General features: G+C 36.8%; 1 protein-coding gene across 5 annotated transcripts in view; it reads left to right on the plus strand.

Moving 5' to 3' along the window:
* GOLGB1 (golgin B1) overlaps positions 1 to 12,477 on the plus strand; it is a 108,295-nt gene that overhangs the window by 16,365 nt on the left and 79,453 nt on the right. For all 5 annotated transcript variants that reach the window (XM_032869559.1, XM_032869561.1, XM_032869556.1 and 2 more), the window contains exons 2-4: positions 2,445 to 2,539; positions 3,297 to 3,449; positions 3,658 to 3,810. In XM_032869559.1, coding sequence (XP_032725450.1) covers positions 2,447 to 2,539; positions 3,297 to 3,449; positions 3,658 to 3,810 — 399 coding nt within the window. In that variant the 5' untranslated portion in view covers positions 2,445 to 2,446. The remainder of the gene's footprint in view (positions 1 to 2,444; positions 2,540 to 3,296; positions 3,450 to 3,657; positions 3,811 to 12,477) is intronic.

Consider the following 12,477-nt stretch of genomic DNA (forward strand, 5'->3'; position numbering starts at 1 on the left):
TGTATATACATATATATATCACATCTTTTTCATCCATTTATCGATTGAAGAACACTTGGGCAGCTTTCATATCTTGGCTATTGCAAATAAAAAAATAAGTACATGTATCCCTTTGAATTAGTGTTTTTTATGCTTTGGGTAAATACTTAGTAGTGCAGTTGCTGGATTGTAGGGTAGTTCTATTTTTAACTTTTTGAGGAACCTCCATACTCTTTTCCAGACTGGCTGCACGAGTTAGTATTCCACCAATAGTGCAAGAAGTTTCCGTTTTCTCCACATCCTTGACAACACCTGTTGTTTCTTGTGTTGTTGATTTTTAACTCTTCTGACACATGATATATCATTGTGGTTTTGATTTGCATTTCCCTTAATGTAATGATGAACATCTTTTCATGTGTCTGTTGGTCATCTGTATGTCTTCTTTGGGGAAATGTCTGTTCATGTCTTCTCCCCATTTTTTAATTGGATTATTTGGGTTTTAGGTGTTGGATTTTGTAAGTTCTTCATATATTTTGGATATTAACCCTTTATTGGATATGTCATTTACAAGTATCTTTTCCCATTCTGTAAGTTGCCATTTAGTTTTGTTGATGTTTCCTTTGCTGTGCAGAAATTTTTTATTTTGATGTAGTCCCAACTGTTTATTTTTGCTTATTCTCCCTTGTCTCAGGAGATATCTCTCAAGTTGCTATGGCCAATGTCAAAGAGGTTACTGTCTGTGTCTCTTCTAGGATTTTTATGGTTTCAGGTCTCACATTTAAGTCTTTATTTCACTTTGAATTTATTTTTTTGCATGGTGTAAAAAAAAGGTCCAGTTTATTTGTTTGTTTCTTTCTTTTCAAGATTTTTTTTTGCTTTGAAGATTTTATTTTAATTCAAGTTAGTTAATATATAGTGCAGTATTAGTTTCAGGGTTAGAATTTAGTGATTAATCACTTGCATATAGCATACAGGTGCCCTCCTTATGCCCATCATCCATTTATACACACACTGTTTCAGTGTGTCATTTAAAGGCATTGTTTCCTTCTTGATTTTCTGTTTGGATGATCTGTCCATTGATGTAAGTGGGTTGTTAAAGTCCCCTGCTATTACTGTATTACTATGGATTAGTTCCTTTATGTTTGTCATTGTTTTATGTATTTGGGTGCTCCTGGGTGGGTGTATAAATATTTACAGTTGTTATGTCTTCTTGTTGGATTGTCTCCTTTATTATTATACAGAGTTATTCATTGTCTTTTGCTACAGTCTTTTTTTAAACTCCCCTTTACCTGATATAACTATTCCACTCTAGCTTTCTTTTGACATCCATTTGCATGATAAGTATTTCTTCATTCCCTCACTTTGAATCTGCTTGTGTCTTTAGGTCTGAAGTGAGTCTCTTATTGGCAATATAGATGGATTTTATTTTTTTTATCAGTCTATCCCCTTGTATCTTTTGGTTGGAGCATTTAGTCCATTTACTTTCAGAATAATTGTTGATATGTATTTATTGCCATTTTATTACTTGTGTGGTCATTTCTGGAGCTTTTCTCTGATCCTTTCTTGTCTTTCTCTGTTATGGTTTGCTGATTTTCTTTAGTGACACATTTGGATTTCTTTCTCTTTATTCTTTGCACATTTGTTAGTGGTTTTTGATATAAGGTTACCATTAGGTTTGTATATAACTTCTCCTTGATATAGTTGTCTTTGTTACATTTTTAGGTCATTTAAGTTTGAGCCCATTCCCTAAGAACCAACTTTTGGTTTTATTGATTTTCTCTGTTTTTCTCTTTTCAGTTTTATTGGTTTCTGCTCTAACCGTAGTTTCTTTTTTATCTGCTTATATTTGTTTTATTTCGCTCTTCTTTTTCTAATTTCATACAGAAGCAGCATAGGTTGCTGATGTAAATTCCTTTTCCTTCTCTGCTAATATAGGAGTTTAATGCTGTTTGAATATTAACATTTTATTATATTATATTTAAATATTATATTTAAATTTTAGCAAAACCACATAATTTATCAGGAAACCCTCCTGAAAGAATGGCGTTCATGGGGGTGCATAAAAAGAAAAATTTTGCAGCATGATAGGTTTATTTGGCAAAGTAGGAGAAAATAACGTGCTGGCCAGGGAAAGAATGTTAGAAGTTCATGTTTGTAAATGAAGTTATGATGAAAGAAAAGGGATTAAAGATAACTTTAAAAATATTATTTGCCACTAAACATTTACATATCTGTATTTTATTTAGAAAATGTTGGTGGTAATTGAAGTGCAGTGCAGTTGCCACCGAAAAGAACACTATGTAACTACACGGTACATACTCAGATGTATTTTTAAAGACATCATGCTATTTTCTGTGTCTAATATATATCACCTATACAGTTTATTTCACTTATAGATGATATAGTTACAGTACATGAGAAGTCTGTATCCATTATAGTGATTGCTGTGTTTTCTTTTCTTGCAGAAATGCTGAGCCGATTGTCAGGATTAGCAAATGTTGTTTTGCATGAATTATCAGGAGAGGACACTGATGAGAATATGAGGGCTTCCCTAGACCCTGTGAGTATCTCTGTTCTGAATTAAACTGATGAGACATATATTCCATGTTCTTCTGAGGGAAAGAATTTAAGATAGAAGGTTTTGAGCAGCCTCCATTTTGCTAGGTGGAAGAGAGGATTTATAAAGTATTGATACTTTATAAATGATCCTTCTCCTATAAGTTTGTAGTCTGTGAGTCACAGTGAAGGGAATCAAATCCTGGATGAATTGTTTTAACTTCTCCTCAGGTATATATCCTATTCCCTGGGAAAGGTTTGAATAATAAGTGGCAGAACTGGAGCACCTTTCTGATTTGAAAATATGTTTGCTATTGTAAACATATTTCTCTTCTCTTACAGTTTGTATTATATTTTTTGATAGCCACATGAGGAATCAAAAGAAGTCCTTTAGTTTTCTGAAAGACAAGCAGTATTGCCTAGTGGTTAAGATAATTTTATTCAATTGCTCCCTTAAAATTAAATTTTGGGCTCCTCCACTTAATAGTTTGTTATCTTTGCTTCCTTTTATTTTTCTCTTTGGTAAAATTAGGATAATACCATAAGTGAGATAATGTTTTGTTTTGTGAAATGCTTAACATTTACAAAATAATGATTTTAATGGCTATGATAATAGGTATTATTAAATCAGAGTTGGAAAGATTTCTTAAGTATGGAAATGAAATGGGCAAAAGATAAGATGAAGTTGGAATGAAGAAACTCTCTTTTGGACACTAATACTCTTTCCCTGATGCACTGGCAACTTTTTGTCTAAATACTAGGCATTACCCCAAGAACCTGACATGGAATTTAATGATAGGACACAAGAGGATGTTCTGGAGCGCCTGGCTTATGCTGAGCAGTTGGTGGTGGAGCTAAAAGAAATCATTAGAGAGAAGGACATTCAATTGCAGCAAAAAGATGAAGTTCTACAGGTACTGTGGTTTTTCTCTTTTCTTGCCAAGCATTGGCTAAAAAATAGACACAATATTCGCTTAGATTTTTTTTTTCACTTAGATTATTGGAGAATGTGATTCTTATTTCCCTAATACTGTAAAATGATGGCTCCTGAGAATACTTTGTTATGTATGAGGTACATGATGAACAAACATTTATATATTTACTGTCATTGTTCTCTGACAGGAAGAAAGAAAAGCTGCTGATAACAAAATAAAAAAACTAAAACTTCATGCTAAGGCCAAATTAACTTCTTTGAATAAACACATAGAAGAAATGAAGGCACAAGGAGGGACTGTTTTGCCTACAGAACCTCAGTCAGAGGAGCAAGTCTCCAAGGTATGGTAATGGGATATACTACACATTTTCTGAGTGGAAAAGTCTCCCATGATAGTAGATCTTCACAAATCACAAAAATTTATGAGGCTAAAGTAGTACAGCACTAAATGCTGTCCTTTCTTATCAAGGTTGCAGTCTAGCTGGGCTCTGGGCTACACACACACAGAATACAAGGCCAACAGAAAATGTAGACATGAAATGTGACCTAGGCTTTCAGAGAATTAAAAAAGGCTGATGGGACAAATAAATACTGCAGTGAGGCATTTGAATAGGAGAGGCACATTCTTTACGGAGGAATTTCATCTTTGATTAGAAGATTAAACTGTGTGGTCTGTTAAGGTTTCTGCAGCTCTCAGTGACTTGACACAGAATATTCTGTGTCCTCATATAGCCACATGGTAGCGGATTAAAGTTTCATCCATTGTAACTGAATCAACTAGATTGCCTTGGGTTCCTGTTGTAAGGGGTGCTTTCTAGGTGTATGACTGCCGCCAGCAAAATAATTTAAGGTCGAGGTTGGAGACAGGAGTACTGAAAGTGGTGCCTTTTGAGAAATAGAGTTTTGTCCCAGTACTCACTTTCATTAGTTTCCTTACAGTTAAATCCCAAATATTCATATTTAGTCAGCCATTTGGTGAACAAGAATCTTCAATTTTTTGAAGTTTGTATAGAATATATGGAGGCTGGCATATCACATGTGCACACTGCAGTTGGCCTAGACTTAACTCTGTATAAGAAATCTATTTATTTTTATTTTTTAAATTATAGCTTGTTTTGCTCTTTGATTCACTAGTATTCTTTTTTTTTTTAATTTAAATTTAGTTAACCAAAATACAGTACATCATTAGTTTCAGATGTAGAATTCAGTAATTCATCAGTTGCATGTCACACCCAGTGCTCATCACATCATGGGCCCTCCTTAATGCTCATTCACTACTATTCTTATCTCAGTGTTTTTAGTTCTTGGGAAATAAGGTTGTAATTGATTCTGTAGGCACAATACTGGGGTAACTGGTTACTTTCCTAGTACCCTGATTAGTCTTTCCTTTCTGGGTCTAAGGCTCAGAAGACATGACTTTCCTACTTCAATAGCTTTATTTAACTTCTCAAGGCTTATGTTAGAAGCTTTTTCATTCTTCTCAAATAACTTGTTCATCTTGATTCTTTTCTTACTTCTTGGTTTTTTCCTCTGGTAATTTGTTCTTGTAGCTGTGGTTCCAGCCTGTCCCCATGTTGCTTTGTTTCTTCTAACTGTCCCCCTACTATGATTTTTAAATTACCTATTTCGTTTTATTTTATTATCTTGTTTTTTTTTTTTTTTTTTTAAAGATTTTATTTATTTATTTGTCAGAGTGAGCACAGGCAGACAGAGTGGCAGGCAGAGGCAGACGGAGAAGCAGGCTCCTGCTGAGCAAGGAGCCCGATGTGGGACTCGATCCCAGGACACTGGGATCATGACCTGAGCCGAAGGCAGCGGCTTAACCAACTGAGCCACCCAGGCGTCCCTATTATCTTGTTTTTAAATTTAAATCCAATTAGCCAACATATACTACATCATTAGTTTCAGATGTAGAGTTCAGTAATTCATCAGTTGCTCCTTGCTCAGTGGGGAGACTGCTTCTCCCCGTGCCTGCCACTCTCATGTTCAATCTCTCTGTCTCCCTCTCTGACAAATAAATAGATAAAATCTTTATTAAAAAAAAAAAAGGAATCTTTCATGGTTTGTCTCCCTCTCTCGTGACTTCCCATTCGGTTTGCCTCCTTTCCCCTAACATCCTCTGCCTTGTTTCTCAAATTCCATATATCAGTGAGATCTTAAGATAATTTCTTTCTCTGATTGAGTTATTTTGCTTAGCATAGTACCCTCTAGTTCCATCCACATCACTACAAATGGCAAGATTTCTTTTTTTTCTTTGGGTAGCTGAGTAATATTCCGCTGTATATATATACACCACATCTTTATCCATTCATCTGTCGACGGACATCTCAGCTCTTTCCATAGTTTGAGCATTGTGCACATTGCTGCTATAAACATTGGGGTGCAGGTGCCCCTTTGGATCACTGCATTTGTATCTTTGGGGTAAAACCCAGTAGTGCAATTGCTGGATCGTAGGGTAGCTCTGTTTTCAACTTTTTGAGGAACCTCCATACTCTTTTCCAGAGTTACTGCACCAGCTTGTATTCCCACCAGCAGTGTAGAAGGATTCCCTATTCTCTGCATCCTCGCCAACATCTGTCATTTCCTGACTTACTAATTTTAGCCGTTCTGACTGGTGTGAAGTAGTATTTCACTATGGTTTTGATTTCTGTTTCCCTGATGCCAAGTGATGTGGAGCATTTTTTTCATATGTCCATTAGCCATTTGTATGTCTTCTTTGGAGAAATGTCTGTTCATGTTGTCTGCTTATTTCTTGACTGGATTATTTGTTTTTTTGGGTGTTGAGTTTGGTAAGTTCTTTGTAGATCTTGGGTACTAGCCCTTTATCTGATATGTCATTTGCAAATATCTTTTCCCATTTCATACCTTGCCTTTTAGTTTTGGTGACCGTTTCCTTTGCTGTGCAGAAGCTTTTAACTTGATTAAGTCCCAGTAGTTCATTTTTGCTTTAGTTTTGCTTGCCTTTGGAGACGTGTTTGGCAATAAGTTGCTGCAGCCAAGATTGAAGAGGTTGTTACCTGTATTCTCTAGGATTTGATGGATTCCTGTCTCACATTTAGGTCTTTCATCTATTTTGAGTTTGTCTTTGTGTATGGTATAAGAATATGGTCTGGTTTCATTCTTCTACATGTGGCTGTCCAGTTTTTCCGGCACCATTTATTCAAGGGACTGTCCTTTTTCCATTGGATATTCTTTCCTGCTTGTCGATGATTAGTTGACCATAGAGGTGAGGGTCCATTTCTGGGTTCTCCAATCTGTTCCACTGATCTATGTGTCTGTTTTTGTGCCACTACTGTACTATCTTAATGATTACAGCTTTGTAATTTAACTTGAAGTCCAACATTGTGAAACCACCAGGTTTTCTTTTTTCAACATTCCCCTACCTATTTGGGGTCTTTTCTGGTTCCATACAAATTTTAGGATTATTCATTCTGTGAAACAAATGTCGATGATGTTTTGATAAGGATTGCATTGAATGTGCAGATTGCTCTGGGTAATGTAGATGTTTTAACATTTATTATTCTAATCCATGAGCATGGAATGTTTTTCCGTTTCTCTGTGTCTTCCTCAATTTCTTTCATAAATGTTCTGTAGTTTTTAGAGTACAGATGGTTTACCTCTTTGGTTAGGTTTATTCCTAGGTATCTTATGGTTTTAGGTACAATTGTGAATGGGATCAATTTCTTAATTTCTGTTTCTTCTGTCTCGTTGTTAGTATATCGAAATGCAACTGATTTCTGTGTATTGATTTTATAACCTGCTACATTTTTGAATTCCTGTATGAGTTCTAGCAATTTTGGGGTGGAATCTTTTGGGTTTTCCATGTTGAGTATCATATCATCTGCAAAGAGTGAGAGTTTGACTTCTTTGCTGATTCGGATGCTTTAATTTCTTTTTGTTGTCTGATTGCTTAGTCTAGGACTTCTAGTACTCTGTTGAATAGCTGTGGTGATAGTGGACATCCCTGCCATGTTCCTGACAGGGGAAAAGCTCTCAGTTTTTCCCCATTGAGAATGATACTCACTGTGGGCTACTCATATATGGCTTTTATGATATTGAGGTATGTTCCCTCTATCCCTACATTGTGAAGAGTTTTAAGAAAGGAACCTGTACTTTGTTGAATACTTTTTCTGCATCTATTGAGGGGATCATATGGTTCTAGTGCTTTTATTTATGTAGTATATCACATTTATTTGTGGATGTTGACTACCCTTGCAGCCCAAGAATAAATCCCAGTTGGTTGTGGTGAATAATCCTTTTAAGATACTGTTGGATCCTATTGGCTAGTATTTTGGTGAGAATTTTTATATCCATGTTCATAAGATATATTGGTCTGTAATTCTCCTTTTTGGTGGGGTCTTTGTCTGGTTTTAGGATCAAAGTAAAGCTGGCCTCATAGAATGACTCTGAAGTTTTCCTTCCATTCTGTTTTTTGAAATGGCTTCAGAAGAATAGGTATTAGTTATTTAATGTTTGGTAGAATTTCCTTGGGAAGCCATCTGGTCAGGACTCTTCTTTGTTGGGAAATTTTTTTTTCTTTTTAAAGATTTTATTTATTTATTTGACAGAGATTACAAATAGGCAGAGACGCAGGCAGAGAGAGAGAGGGGGAAGCAGGCTCCCTGATGAGAAGAGAGCCCAATGCGGGGCTCTATCCCAGGACCCTGGGATCATGCCCTGAGCCGAAGGCAGAGGCTTTAACCCACGGAGCCATCCAGGTACTCCTGTTGGAAAATTTTTGATTACTGTTTCATCTTCCTTGCTGGTTATGGGTCTGTTCAGGTTTTCTCTTTTTTTCCTCATTCAGTTTTGGTAGTTTTGGTATTTTATATGTCTCTAGTAATGCATCTGTTTCTTCCAGATTGCCTAATTTGTTGGCATATAGTTGCTCATAATATGTTCTTACAGTTGTTTGTGTTTCTCTGATGTTGGCTGTGTTTTATCCTCTTTCATTCATGATTTTATTTATTTGGGTCCTTTCTCTTTTCTTTTTGATAAGTCTGGCCAGGGGTTTATCAAATTACTAATTCTTTCAAAAAGAACCAGCTCCTAGTTTCATTGATCTGTACTGCTGTTCTTCTAGTTTGTATTTCATTGATTTCTTATCTAATCTTTATTAGTTCTCTTCTCCTGCTGGGTTTAGGCTTTAATTGATGTTTTTTCTCCAGCTTCTTTAGGTGTAAGGTTAGATTGTGTATTTGAGACTTTCTTGTTGCTTGAGAAATGCTTGTATTGCTGTATACTTCCCTCTTAGGATTGCCTTTGCTGCATCCCAAAGGTTTTGAATAGTTGTTTTCATTTTCAGTTGTTTCCATGAATTTTTAAAAATTCTTAATTTCCTGGTTGATCCATTCATTCTTTAGTAGGATGCTCATTAGCTTCCATGTATTAGAGTTCTTTCCAGAGTTGTTCTTGTGATTGAGTTCCAGTTTCAAAGCATTGTGGTCTGAAAATATACAGAGTATGATCCCAGTCTTTTGATACTCGTTGAGATCTGATTTGTGACCCAGTGTGTGATCTATTCTGGAGAATGTTCCACGTACACTTGAGAAGAATGTGCATTCTGCTGCTTTAGGATGAAATGCTCTGAATATATCTGTGAAGTGTATCTGGTCCAGTGGTCATGAAAGTCCTATTTCCTTCTTCTGCTTAAATGATTTGTCCATTTCAGTGAGGGGGCATTAAAGTCCCTTACTATTACTATATTATTGTCGATTTGTTTCTTCAGTTTTGTTATTAATTGGCTCATTTAATTGGCTACTCCCATGTTAGGGGCACAAATATTTACCATTGTTAGGTCTTCTAGTTGGATAGTCCCTTAATTATGAAGAGTGTCCTTCCTCATCCCTTATTATAGTCTTTGGTTTAAAATCTAGTTTGATATAAGGATTGCTACTCCAGGTTTCTTTTGATGTCCATTAGCATGATAAATGGTTTTCTACCCCCTCACTTTAAATCTGGAGGTGTCTTTGGGTCTAAAATGAGTCTCCTGTAGATAGCATATGGATAGGTCTTGCTTTTTTATCCAGCTTGATACCCTGTGTCTTTTGATTGGACTATTTACATTTACATTCAGAGTAACTGTTGAAAGATACGAATTTAGTGCCATTGTATTACCTGTAAAATCACTGTTTCTGTATATTGTCTCTGTTTCTTTCTGGTCTGTGTTACTTTTGGGTTCTGTCTTTGCTTAAAGTATCCCTTGTAATATTTCATATAGGACTGGTTTGGTGATCACAAATTCTTTTAGTTTCTGTTTGTCCTGGAAGCTTTTTATCTCTCCTTCTATTTTGAATGACATCCTAGCCCTGGAAAGTATTCTTGGGTGCATATTTTTCCCATTTAGCATGAATATATATCATGCCAGTCCTTTCTGGCCTGCCAGGTCTCTGTGGATAGGTCTTCTGCCAGTCTGATGTTTCTACCCTTGTAGGTTATAGATCTCTTGTCCCCTAGCTGCTTTCAGGATTTTCTCTCTGTGTCTGAGATTTGCAAGTTTCACTATTATATGTTGGGGTGTTGACCTATTTTTATTGATTTTGAGGGGGGTTCTCTGTGTCTCCTGGACTTGGATGCCTATTTCTTTCCCCAGTTTAGGGAAGTTTGCTGCTCTCATTTGCTCCAGTATCCCTTCTGCCCCTCTTGCTCTCCCTTCTCCCTCTAGAACCCCAATAATTCTAATATTGTTTTGCTTTATGATATTTCTGATCTTTTGAATCCTCCCCTCATAGTCCAGTAACTATTTTTCTCACTTTTGCTTGGTTTCTTTATTCTCCATAATTTTATCTTCGATATCACTTATTCTCTCTTCTGTCTCATTTATCCTGGCAGTAAGAGCTTCCATTGTTGATTGTATCTCATTAGTTCTGTTTTTTATTTCAACCTGATTAGATCTTAGTTCTTTTATTTCTCCAGAAAGGGATTCTCTAGTGTCTTCTATGCTTTTTTCAAGCCCAGCTGGTATCTTTATAATCATTGTTCTGAATTCTGTCTCCAACATCTTACCAATATCCATATTTATAAAGCCTCTGGCAGTTATTACTGCCCCTTATTCTTTTCTTCTTGTGATTTTTCCTTCTGGTCTTTTTGTCCAGAGAAGAATAGGTGAACAAGAGAACAAAAAAGAAATAAAAAATAAAAATATCAACGATGACCCCAGCAAAATATACACTAAGCATATCAGAAGAGATTAGAAACCAAAAAAGAAAAAATAAATAAAAAGGGAAAAAAGAGAGATTATAATCAAACAGGTAGATAGAACAGGCTGATACACTTGGTCCTGGGTATATTTTGAACTCTTTGTTAGAAGAAACTTTATCCCAAAATTGCAAATAAAGAAAAACATATATATACCGAAATAAAATTGAATGTAGTGAAAGGAGGTAAAAAATGAAGAATAAATCCATAAAATGTAAATGTAAAATGAAAATTAAAAAAAGATTTAAAGAGAGTTGGTAAAATAAGCTAGTTGTAAGGGAAAAAAGAAAAAAAAGGAAAATTTTAAACTGAAAGACTAAAGAATTGTGAGAAGAAAACCCTTGAGTTCTATATACTGTTTTCCCCTAGTGCAGGAGTGTTTCAGTTTTGTGTGATCCATAAACTTGGTTTTAACCTAGTGTTCGTCCTGGTCCTCTGGGGGAAGGGCCTTTTGCACTGATTCTCAGGTGTCTTTGCCTGGGCAGTTGCACTGCCCCTTGCCACGGGGCTGGTTTCAGTGTAAGCTGCTTAGGGTTGCTTTATGTAGCTTTTGTTCCCTTCAGGCTCTTTGTGCTGCTTTAGAGGGTGAAAAAAAAATTGGTGGCACCCTAATCTCCAGCCCAGGAGCTAAAGATCAGGGCCCCGCTCTTCAGCACAACCTCATGGAAAAGCAGTCAATCCCTGTTGTGTGCACCAAACTACAGATTCTTGTGGTACACCCCTGCACCAATCCTCCCAGGGAAGAGGTTGCTGGTCAGACCAGGCTGGCTGCTTTTCTGGGCCCCTACTCAGGGAGCGGTTGCCTCATCATGCCTGTACCTGCCCTGCTCCTCCCTGGGAAAGAAGCAGGGTCTCACAATGGTTTTGCTGCTTGCTGCATCCCTGCTGGGAGAGTGGTCGATCTACAGTGGCACGGTTCAGGTTTATGGGAACACCAAGCTGAGAGGCCACTCTGGGGCTTGCTAATTGTAGTCGGCTTCCCTGCTCCAGTGCTTGGTAACTCTGCTGCACTCTCAAACGTCCGTTCATTCTGTGGCCCCAGGATCCTGAGACCACACTGTCCCATCTAGGATTGTGACCCACTTTGCCATCTGAGCACATTACCCGCAGGGATGTCCCTCACTGGAGCACACTTGTTAAAGTTGTAATTTTGCACTCTGCTGCTATATCACTTTCTGGTAGCTGGCTTCCTGAGACTCCCTCCCCATCAGTTTATCTTCTGGTATATATCCATTCATTTCTCTTCTCCTCCTACCTCGCAAAAAGTGGTAGATTTTCTATTTGTGGAATTGCAGCCATTCTTTTCTTAGATCTCAGATTGAATTCATAGGTGTTCAGAATGATTTGATAGATATCTAGCTGAAGTTAAGGGACCAGATGAAATGAGGGTCCTCTACTCTTCCACCATCTTCCCTCCTCCTCTTAAATTACCCATTTTATACTCTGCTTTTTTTTTTTTTTTTTAAGGCCTGAGACCTTAAGCAAATCAACACTTAGAACTTCATTTCTTCCCTTTGTTAAGTAAGAGGGCCAAATCAGATGATTTCTATGTTTTGGTCATAGCAGCTTTACACTCTTGTATACCCATTATAGAGCTACATATTCTCTGAGAAGTATATTTGAAGAGATTAGGGCAATCCTCAGATGCTTGACCAACAGTTATGTAGGAGAAAGTATAAATTTATTTTGTGTAGTTCTAAGAAGCAGAATTGATTGATTTGAGTGTGGTGAATTTAGTAGGGAGGGAGAGTCTGGTTCAGTCTGAGGAAGAGCTTTTGGGGAAAACAGCAGACTTGAAAGATTTGGATTTC

Source organism: Lontra canadensis, unplaced genomic scaffold (genome assembly GCF_010015895.1).
Source record: "Lontra canadensis isolate GAN:19392208 unplaced genomic scaffold, GSC_riverotter_1.0 scaffold38, whole genome shotgun sequence".
NCBI lineage: Eukaryota > Metazoa > Chordata > Mammalia > Carnivora > Mustelidae > Lontra > Lontra canadensis.